This window comes from Pituophis catenifer, unplaced genomic scaffold, assembly GCF_029215685.1.
Source record: "Pituophis catenifer annectens isolate HBS135680 unplaced genomic scaffold, rPitCat1.0.hap2 SCAF_1, whole genome shotgun sequence".
NCBI classification, from domain to species: domain Eukaryota; kingdom Metazoa; phylum Chordata; class Lepidosauria; order Squamata; family Colubridae; genus Pituophis; species Pituophis catenifer.
The window spans coordinates 19,034,154-19,045,697 of record NW_027256881.1 but is presented as its reverse complement, the minus strand read 5'-3'; the positions used below and the strand labels follow the sequence as shown (position 1 = coordinate 19,045,697).

General features: G+C 39.1%; 1 protein-coding gene across 2 annotated transcripts; it reads right to left on the bottom strand.

Annotated features, from left to right (window-relative positions):
- Window positions 1-2,617: 2,617 nt before the first annotated feature.
- On the bottom strand, window positions 2,618-8,942 carry CHCHD2 (coiled-coil-helix-coiled-coil-helix domain containing 2). Of its 2 annotated transcripts, XM_070946230.1 has the most exons (4): window positions 8,732-8,941; window positions 4,324-4,561; window positions 3,693-3,846; window positions 2,618-2,893 (listed from the first exon to the last, which is right to left on the bottom strand). In XM_070946230.1, the coding sequence occupies exons 1-4, from the start codon at window positions 8,779-8,781 to the stop codon at window positions 2,883-2,885; spliced, it is 453 nt and encodes a 150-aa protein (XP_070802331.1). In that variant the 5' UTR covers window positions 8,782-8,941; the 3' UTR covers window positions 2,618-2,882. The 2 variants fall into 2 exon arrangements, with proteins under 2 accessions (XP_070802331.1, XP_070802342.1); XM_070946241.1 differs by lacking the exon at window positions 2,618-2,893 and having other exon boundaries at window positions 3,685-3,846; window positions 8,732-8,942.
- Window positions 8,943-11,544: the final 2,602 nt, after the last annotated feature.

The window sequence follows — 11,544 nt, the reverse complement described above, 5'->3', positions numbered from 1 at the left end:
TCTGGGCACCAGCTGGCCTTGCTGGCTATGCCCATAGTCATTTACAGTATGTAGATGGCATCCGATTTGAGAAACTCAGAATGTTGTATCTAACGGTGCCAAGTTAAATTTTAGAAATCAGGGGGGCTGCTAAATATCATCTGCAGTAATGACCACCTTTAATATTTTATACACGGTTTCCTAGAAGACTATGAAGAGCAGACTAAAATATGGAAGGTTTAAAAGGGCAATATGATGCAAATTTAGACAAAGCCATGTACATTTAATATAGGTAGTCCTCAACTTAACCACAGTTCGTTTAGTGATTGTTCAAAGTTGAAACAGCACTTTAAAAAGTGACTTATGCTGTTTTCCATACTAATGACTGTTGCAGCATCTCCATGGTCACATGATCAAAATTCAGATGCTTGGCAACCGGTTCATATTTATGATGTTTGCAGTGTCCCAGGGTCATGTGATCAACCTTCTGACAAGCAAAATCAATGGGGAAGCTAGATTCATTAACCAACTTTATTACTAACTTAACAAATGCAGTGATTCATGTAACAACTGTGGCAAGAAACCTCATAAAATGAGGCAAAATTCACTTAATTATGTCTCAGCAACAGAAATTTGGGGCTCCACTGTGGTGGTAAGTCAGGGACAAACCTGTATACATAACTCATAAAATTTAATTTGTTCCTTATATCATTCAGTAAAGTTGATTGGCAAACAGGAATAGTATTGACAATTCCAAGGAAAATTTAAGTGTGTAAAGATAATCCAACATCTCCTTCATATTTTCTGTTAGATCACTGCTTCATAAAAGTAAATGTGAGTATTGTAATGCAATAATTATGATCTGAGCTATGTACAAAAATTTAAATTTCTGACCACTGTAAGGTTTGAGGGTCCAGATAAATTGAGTATTTTAAGTACATAGATGTAGCTGTCGTTTGACTCATACGTCTCTAACAGATGTTATTTCTGTATGAAGTGGCTTACAAATTAGATCTATGCATTTACATAGTAAATTACCTAATATTTAGGGGGGAAAAGTGTTTCTCATTTTTCAAACTTGGCAACTTTAAAATATATGGACTTCAGATCTCAGAATTCTCCCAGCCAGCTGGAAATTAGTGTCTATACATCTTAAAATTGCCAAGTTTGAAAAACACTGGTTTATCCAGTTCTAAAATTAAAATATAAAAATTATCTGTATATTTCAGCATATTTCTGAGGCTGAAGTTTTCTCTGGAAATTACATTTAGTTGAGAAGGTGTTATAGAAGTGAATTAATGAAGAGGTGGTCGCTTCATTACATAAAAATAGGTGGAACATGTGGTTTTGTGTCAAAGGTATTGTTTTGAAGCACTGGCATTTAATGAGACATTCTGAAAGGCAACAGAATTTACCCATGATAGGTTATCACTGTTCACACTCTAACAAAAGACAAAGTAATGAGTACTCTTCTGGTCATCATTTTAGTCCCCAGAATGTTTCTTATTCCCAATGTACCTTTTTTTCTGGATTAACAGGCAGTTTATCAATAAAGTATTGAGCTTCAGCTATCCAGTTTTGTTCCACCTAGGATATCACTGGGATTTATGTGCAACCCAAAATTATGAATAGAAATACAGAAGTAGATGTGTTTGAATGTTATTTAAGACTTTTGATGGTCCATTACAGCTATTTGTTTTGAAATTTATAGGATTGTGGCTAGTTAACCTTTTTTGACAATCAAGCAAATTCAGTTTTAAAAATGACATCCTAATTCATCTTGTTGCTGTTGCCTATTATTTTACATAAGATCAATTTAGTATCCCAAAGTCAATTATTTATTGCCATTTTCCTTAAAACAGGCACTTTTCAGATATAGTCTCGAGTTCCCAGATTTTCCCAGCAGTGAGTTTAGAAGATTGAAAGGGAGAATGTGTACCGTGCAAGTGGTAACTTTTATACAAATTCAAATACTGTATCAATTGCCATGACTCTGTACTGAATTCATGAAGTGAGACTTGAAAAGTCACTTGAAATGCCCTTGTTGCTTTTTCAGAATAGTGACTGAATGTATTGCTTCAACCATGGAATGTTCCTGATTGTTTGCTCAAGAAATGTGGGGATCAGTGCTGAATTTTATGACACCTTGTTGATACTTGTGGAAATGTTATAGAAATATTAAGAAGTATTTTGCAGTTGAGTCTGTTAGCAGATGATGCGGAGGGGGAAGATCATCTTGACACTTGACATTAAATGGTATGGTGTCTGGATTGACTCCCCCCACCCCCTAAATCACCCCCATGATTTATTTTTTCCACTTTTGGATCTGGATAGTAGCACTTCCTCAGACACACCTGATGTGTTTTTTGTCTTTGAAATTTCTTTAACCCTTGTTAGCTGTCCATTTGTGAACAGCCTCAAAAATGGACTAAATAAATAATTCTCTCTCTCCAAGTTGCAAAATGTGGATTGAGCCCAACTGTCCAGGAAAAATGTCAGTAGATGTTGCATTTTATAATATTGTGCATTCTTAACAATAAATTAAGAAAACAAATTCTTAACTTACAGATAAAGTAATGCATCCCATGCCTCCTGTGTTTTCAGTCATCATTATTTATCAAAAGGAATTTAAAACCTCTTTTCCAGAATAATATTTTTTTATTCTGAGGATCATACACAATTACAATCTGGAATAACACAAGTGAAATAATCCTAAAATTGGATGACCATTCTACTTTCCCAATCACAAGAAGTTACTGCCACAATTCTTTTTGCTGCAAGCTTCATGCTTTCTTGTCAGATGGAAAACAAAGACACGTCGGAGAGCTTTTAGATGTTAAAAAGAAAATTTTACTGGCAATCTATCTCAGTGATGGAGCTAGATTTGATCCTCCAGCGTTTAATTAAGATAAGCCTGTGGATTTGAAGGAAAAAATAAAACATACATATATAAGTATCAATACATAAAAAGAATGCACTGCATGATCTAGAAAATCACATTTAAGTTCCCTGACCTTTCCATACCACATTTAAGTACTATCATAGCCACTTTGCATTTTTTCCTCCACTTTTTACACCAAGCCAATATTATTTTTCATTCTTTTATCAAAATTCTAAAAATGAGCTAGTAGAAATGGGCTGCTGGATACTAAATTCTACCTGAAGATTTTTAGTACAGACTTTCCCAAGTTGTATATTCATGTGACTTACTATCTTGATCAAACACAGATATGACTTTACTTTAATGCATTATGTATTTGCATTTCATCAGGATACAACGAGGTAAACTGATAGCCAATACTAGACCACTACCAATAACTGGGTATCTTCAAAATACCTCTTATCATAAAGTTTAGATTAAGCACTATGTCAGGAATGTCTAACAAAGTTGGAATTAACAGCTTGCTAGGAGGCACACAAACAATGAAAATCTTAAGTTTGCAAGATAAACTGGCATGCAACTATAGAAATCAGTTTTAAATTGTCATCCTGCATGAAATAATGAAGTTCAGTTATCACTGTAAGTAAGCAGTGTTTAATGTTTTGTATGAATTAAGTTAACAAAATTAAATGTTTTCCTAACATTGTAACCATCACCTTCAAACGTCCTCCAGCAATGATTCATAACAGTGCCTAAACCAATTGTCCTCTTTCTCATGCTTCAAAAAGAAGCCTGCTTCCAATTTCCAGAGGAAGCCACAGAAGCTACATACCATTTGCAAATCGGCATTGCTTCAGCACTTCGCTGAAGCCTTCGCATAGCTTCAGATCAGCCTGGTTCTGAGCACACTCCAAGAACTGCTTCATCTCATATTGGCAAGCCGTGTATTGGGACTGCTGCATAGCAGGCTGGGCTGGCTGAGGCTCCTAAAGAGGAAATGCAAGCAATGAGATTGAGAATTGGAAGAGGGGAAGGGAGAGAACAGATCCTGATAAGGACGTCCAACCAGGACCTCTTTTTGTTACAAACTGCAAAAATGGGGAAAATTCACATACACAAATTGTGGAATTCCATAATTTGTGGAATTCTCAGCCCTGCTGACAATTTCATGTAACGCCTTTCCTAATCAGCAGGTTTTATCCTCCAATTTCTTCAACTAAATATCTCAAGCATTCCATGATATTTAATACAATTATGCTAATAAGAGCCTGAAAAAGATAACAGATGGTTTGTCTTGTGGAATACTATGAAAAAATGTACTCTTCAAAAAAAGAGTAGCACTTCATCTTAAAATATCATTTTTTAAAGCACATGTCTTTCCCTTTTTGTTCTCCCTATTTATTAGCCAGTTCACAATCTTTCTTGACAAGTATACATTTCAGAAAAGAAATAATTTCTTTTACCTGGTAAGTGATGTCAGGTCTTGCAGCTTCAGAGCTTCCACCCCCAAAGCCGCCAGTCATGGCATGTCCTAGAGTATGGCCCACAGCAGAACCTACAGCGACACCTGCAGCTGTGGTGGCCATCTGGGCCATCAGGCCAGGCTGCTTGGGGGCAGGAGAACCCACTGCTGAAGCAGGGGCTGGGGCTGGGGCAGGAGCACGGGCAGCCATGGGTGGAGCTGATCGCATTGGTACACGGCTATGAAAAGAAAGGGAGAAAACAATTAAAATTCACGGACTGTATAATTCCAAATGCCAGCTTCTTTCACATTTGAAGATTACTGAAGATACCGCTCTGCAGTATCTCTTGCATGTTTTCACGAACTGCTGCCACATTTCAACCTATTTATTTTTTTTTTGGCTTATATTCCACTTTTCATTAAGGAGCTCGAGGCATACAGGTAGTCCTTGTCTTACAACCATTCATTTAGTGACTGAAGTTACAATGGCACCGAAAAAGTTACCTATGACTGTTTTTCACACTTATGACCATTTATTTATTTATTTATTTATTTATTTAATTTATTTATTTAATTTATTTATTTTATTTTATTAAATTTATATACCACCCTACTCCCGAAGGACTCAGGGAGGTGAACAGCCAAAAAATAAAACACATAGATTACAAAATTTAAAAGACAGTATAAAACCACATTAAATAACTTGACCCGGGACAAATTAAAAACACCCCTAATGGTTAAGACAAATTTAAAATTTACAATTTAAAAAGGGAAAATTAGGCCATTGCAGCATCCGTGTGGTCACATGATCAAAATCCAAGCAGTTGGCAACTGACTGCATGATTCACTTAACAACTGCAGTGATTCGTTTAAAAACTGTAGCAAAAAAGGTCATGGGGCAAAACTTACTTAAAACTGCTTTGCTTAACAAAAGAAATTTTGCGCTCAATTGTGGTTGTAAGTTGAGGATTACCTGTACTTACCACTCGTTGCTATTTTTCCCTACAGCAACCACCCTGTGAGGTAAACTGAGCTGGGAAAGGTCATGTTTCAGAGCATACAGTCTGAAAGGACAAGATGAAGCACACCTGTAGTTTGCCAGTGCTTTCTGAGAACACAGAGCCAGTATAGTAAATTTGGGGACAGTGCGATGAAATTCCAGTTGAAATTGGGAATTATTTTCAAAGTGCCAACCACATTCTCACAGACTGTATCAACAGATAAGTAAATAATTGAGGAAGCAGAAAAAAACGCTGTATCTTCTTGGTGTCTTGCACCATTACAACATATAAGAGACGCTGAAGCACTATAAACAGCAATATTTATGTCTGTTTATGCTTTGGCTTCTCCTTCTCTGAAGAAGCCTGGGCAGATGAAAATTAAATTTCAATATAACTTGTTACCATTACCCTTATATTCAGATGAATCCATTTGTATCAGTCATAAAATGTGCCTACAGGTCACCTGGAACACGTTTTCAGACATGCTGTCTGAACCATCCTATGGCACACTAATATACTAAAGGGGACAAATTTTTCATAGGTAAGGACGGACCTCTTGTTCACAGAATAAGATTAGAGTTGACTTGTTGGAAGAATCTGATTTTCTTTTTCTCAAAGAAAAGGAACATTTATTTTCTCTACTGTAATGTTTAACTGAACTGTCAACATAACAAATTACAAAGCTGTGACACTGCTAGATGAGTTAAATATTCACATACATTTTATGTAATCTGCACTGCCCAGAAGACAGAAAAACACAGCTATGGCTGATCTTTGGCAAAACTAGCTGACAGTCATTTTGTCGGTCTTTTAAAGCTTGTTTAATTGGAAAAAAACACGTGATAGAAAATGAAACCTATATTTAACAGGTCCACACATAAATCACTCTGAATCATACATAGAAAGTAGGAAGATGCAATTTAAAGCATAATGTATATTACAATTTACAATTGCATTTTTATAATTTGCATTTACAATTGTGACTTTTATAAAACATGGAAGCCTGCAACTGCTGCTTTTGAAGATATAACTAAATTACGACATTTGACACAGACCATGCTTTTCCAGGATAAGCCTACAGTCAGTAAGATTTTAGACAACTAGAATATTTAAGCATAAATTCTATCTGTACAGTTTTGGATATCGTATCTCCGAAAGGATAGTGATGGATTAGAGGAAGGTAACAAAAATTAACTGGGGATTTGAGATCTGGTTCTCTAAAGTCAGGCAGATGTTCAGTCTGGAGCAAGGATGACTGACAGGAGACATATCAAAGGTGAGTTACATAAAAAGGCTGCTATAAAGACAGTGAAGTCATCTTTTCTATTATGATAAAAACTAGGACAAAAATATTGGATTTATGTTGTGACTATCTTGATGCTTTTTAAACATCAGGAAAAAGCATTTGGATGTTAAGTTCTGTACAATGCTGGAACAGTCTACCCGTGGAATTTATGGGATGTCCATCTAGAAGTTTTAAAAACAGCCTGGATAGTCACTATCTGTGCACTGCAGCAGGCTGGACTAGATTATCTTTCCGGTATCTTCCAATTCCATTTCCATGTTGCCATGATTTAACCTTTTTAAATACTTTTGGGCTGGATGATTTGAACCTTGATTTACATGTTGCTTTTCATTTTGGGGAGAACCCCCCCTGCTGTCTGTATGTCTGCAAGATTTGATTCATTCCAAAGACTCTCTGCCTACCCAAAAGTTTCATTTTGACTGAAGATGTTACTTGGATGAGTAACAAAATGTTACCTACTTTTAATAAACTTTGGTCCAGTTGCCATGATTTAACCCTTTTAGATACTTTTGGCCTGGATGACTGAGTCTTCATTTACATATTCCAATTCCATTCTATACACATCTGTGGTATTATTCTATCTTGCAGCCCACCCCTTCCTTTTAGCCAAGCCTGGGGTTTCTGTTTTTCCGTTCCTTTCACTCCTCTTGACCAACTACTCCTATTGCATACCATGGTACCCAATCAAATACATTGAGAGTCCACTTTCAGCCCTCAAACCTCAATTCAGTGGGTGTGGGTCAACCAACCTTCCCCACAGGTTTGTTGTGTGGCAGCACTGAAATGAAGAGAGGCAAGTTTGTTGCCTTGAACTAAGCCAGTTTGGTGTATTGATGAATGTGCTTGGCTGGAAACCAGGAGGCTGCGAGTTCTAGGCCTCCCCTACCTAGACATAAAAGCTGTCTGAATAACTTTGGGCCAGTCAGTTTCTCTTAGCCCAGTCCGCCTCTCAGGGTTGTTGTGGTGATAATATGAGGCATCAGCATTAAATATGAACCGCAAGAGGGATGGCATATATACATTTTACAAATGAATTTAACAGAAATTGTGTAGGATTTGCTGCTTGCGCGGGAGGTGGGGAGAAGAGGGGGTTGGACTAGATCAGGGGTCTCCAACCTTGGCAACTTTAAGACTTGTGGACTTCAACTCCCAGAATTCCTCATCCAGTATAGCTGGCTGAGGAATTCTGGGAGTTGAAGTCCACAAGTCTTAAAGTTACCAAGGTTGGAGACCCCTGGACTAGACCTATAAGGTCCCTTCCAACTCTGTTAATAAACAATGTTTGCTGCCTTAAATTATATGTAATATAAAATAAATAATAATAATAAAAAGGAGGGATAACAATCTAAAAAAATTAAAGTGCAAGCGGCACTTTCCTTTTTTTAAAATTCTGCCCGCCATGTTCTTTTTCCTCTGCCTCCCTCAGCCCAGCCTCCGGGGATGCTCCTCCCAGCTCTCCAGCCCTCTCAAAACGGCCTTCCCATCGGCTCTTAACAGTTAACAGTAACAGAGTTGGAAGGGACCTTGGAGATCATCTAGTCCAGCGGTCACCAACTGGTGGTCCATGAACCACTGGTGGTCCGTGAGAAAATTTTGGTGGTCCGCAGAAAAATTATTTGCATTTTTTAATATTGCGCTAAATACTATTTATCTTTTTTTTTTAAAAAAAAAATCATATTAGTGGTCCGCGGGATTTATAATTATGAATTTAGTGGTCCCTGAGATCCGAAAGGTTGGTGACCCCTGATCTAGTCCAACCCACTGCTCACGCAGGAGACCTGTACTAGGGATTCGAACCGCCGACCTTTCTAATCGACAAGCTCAGTGTCTTAGCTACTGAGCCACCTAGTCAGGATCTACCTGATGAGTCGCCGCCGCTCTAGGTCACGTGGCCCCTCAGCCGTGATAAGGCAAATAACAGCCTGCGTCCCCCCTCCACACACACCCCCAGCTTCCCTCAACGGCTTTTCAATGCACCCCCATCCGAAATCCGCCCCCTTCTCCTCCCCCCCCCAAAACAAGGCCCGTTTAAACAAGGCCTCGGCTGCCCTCCAGTCGTGTCTGGATTTGGTCCCCCTCGGCTGCAATTCTACCTCCTTTACCTGGCGGGTGGCGCCATCCGGGACGTTCGGCTTCGGCTCCCCCTCGGCATGATTGATTTAACGGACGAACGTTCAACCTTCCTTCCCCTGCAGCGGCTTCTCCTCCTGGTTGACGGTTAGCTGCCTCCCTGTTTTCCCCTCTCACCGCGTTTGGCGATGTTTCTTTTTTCACTTCCGTCCCAATTACCACTTCCTCCAGGCCCAAGGTCACCGAAGCCGCTTCGCCTCAAAGGGGGCATGCGCGATGACGTCACCGGCTCCGCGGCGGAAGGGCTCCGGGTTTGTGGGAAAGCGAGTTTGTCGGCGCTTGGATCACGTGATCGGGGCGGCCCCCCCCCCCCCCCCGCGAACGACGTCAAGGAAATTTGAATATGAGGCCCTGGGCACATCTCTGTTTCTTTAGACTTCTGCTCAAAAGCCATTAACAGTATAACAGAATAACGAAGAACCTTGGAGGTCCTCTAGAGCAGGGATCTCCAACCTTGGCAACGTTAAGCCTGGTGGACTTCAACTCCCAGAATTCCCCAGCCAGTTTTGTTTTGCTGGCTGGGGAATTCTGGGAATTGAAGTCCACCAGGCTTAAAGTTGCCAAGATTGGAGACCCATGCTCTAGACTTCTTGCCTGATTTTTTTCCCCTCCTAGATGCTCTTCAGATGCACCAGACTTCAGTGATAGTTGAAATTTAGCTTTTAGCATATTTGGAGAGCCTCAACAGAGAGAAGGCTGCAGATGTTTTAGTCAGGATGCTAAAAAGAAAGGCCTTTCTTTTTCTCCTCCTTGCTTGTCCAGCATCGTAGGCATACACTGGAATGATTACCATATTATATGTTCAGGTAGTCCTCGACTTACGTTAGTTTAGTGACCGTTCAAAATTACAGCAGCACTGAAAAATGTGACTGTTACGATCTTTGCAGCATCCCCATGATCATGTGATCAAAATTCAGACGCTTGGCAACTGGTTTATATTTATGACCGTTGCTATGTCCCAAGTTCATGTGATCACCTTTTGCGACTTTATGACAAGCAAAGTCAATGGGGAAGCCAGATTCTCTTCACAACTGGGTTACTAACTTAGCAACTGCAGTGATTCACTGTGGCAAGAAAGGTCATAAAGTGGGGCAAAACTCACTTAACAAATGTCTTACTTAGCAACAGAAATTTTGGGCTCAATTCTGGTCATGAGGAGAATTACTTGCAGTTTTGGGAGCACCAGACCACCTCTTCTTTCCCTTGTTGTCTACTTGCGCTACCCAGAATTTTAGTCTTTATTACAATTTTAATAATTCTAAAGGAGGCATGGATGCCCTGATAAAATACTAATATCACCTTTTTAATAAAGGTTATATTAGTATTTTAGCATGGCATCCATACGTCTTTTAGAAATTCAGGAAACCAAGTTCTGCTTTTAGCCAAGACCATTTCAGGTACAATAATTTGAAATAATAATAATCCTTTTCAGCAGGATTGAAAACAATAGGGGGTGTATTCTGGAGGTCTTTGACTATACTTGTAAGTTTTAAGCAGATGTGGCTGGGAAAGGGAGTGCCGTAATGTGACTCATAAATTTACCATTTGCAGAATGTTATTGTGGGAAGCTTCCCCCCCTCCTAGAGTATGAAATATTTTGGGGGATATTAAAAGAGGCAGAATATTATATTTCCGCTATAGGAGAAGAGGGGAAACATGTTCTTAAAGGCAGAAAGCAGCCTGCTACAGGAAAACAGCCTCAAGCAGAAGCCTGAAGTCTTTACAGAGATGGATATTTTGTACCCATTAAGAAAGCCAGGCCATCCTATTCATAAACAAAATGTCTTCAGCCACAGCTCCCATAGAAGGCTGGAGCTGATGGGGTTAAAATCTACATTCCCCACCCAGCACCAAAGACAGCACATGACCTCCCAGCCACAATGGGAGTCAGGCAACAATAATTAGAATACTAAAAGGGCACACTCAAGCACAGATCAAAATACATTTAACAAGGAATAGGCATCTCAATCACCAAGCCCCAAATAATGTATAAAAGCCCACCTATCTCAACCCCATTTTGTCAGCCACCACAGAAACATGCTATTGTCACTGAAGTTTTGGCATCCAAATAAACTGAGACCTTCCCTGCAGCCAGTTTCCATTTTATTTCCAGCATCTTTCTCCTCGCTTGGAACCCGACTGGAGTTTTCTTCCAACATTATCTAGAATCTATGTTTTCTATTGTTCAATTCTTACATGTAATCAATGTCTGATCACTTGCTTTCTGATGTATCACATATACTGAATATATTATCTGTTTCTGTACTCTGTATAAACACTTGACGTCCCCTTTCTAATATATCTAAAAATATTTTTAAAATTAATTTGCTGCTTTCTGATGCATCACATTTACTGTCAAATGTATCATTTGACACCACTGCCTTCATAAACATCTTTCATTTTGCCTGAAATACTTGGGGTTCATACTGGGGGTGGAGGGAAGTACCTTTACAAAATTAGTGTCTCTCTCCCAAATTTAGGGACCAGGTTCTATTCAGTTCCAAAACAACTTGGGTACCTGAGTTTTAAAGTCAACAATTCATCCTTTTCATTCAGTTCTTCATTCAGATGTATCAAGGACAGCTTTTTTTTCTAGACCAATGATTTTCAAAGTGTGATCTGGAGACACCTAAGTAATCTCACAGATAAAAATGGAAAATATGTAATAATGCTAAGAGTGGAACTGAAGTGCCCAGATTTGGTGTTATTGAGAAGAAATGGTTTCCAAGTAACACGGCAGGGAACTGAAGTGGATGGAGACTCTGAAACACAGCCGCATACCCTG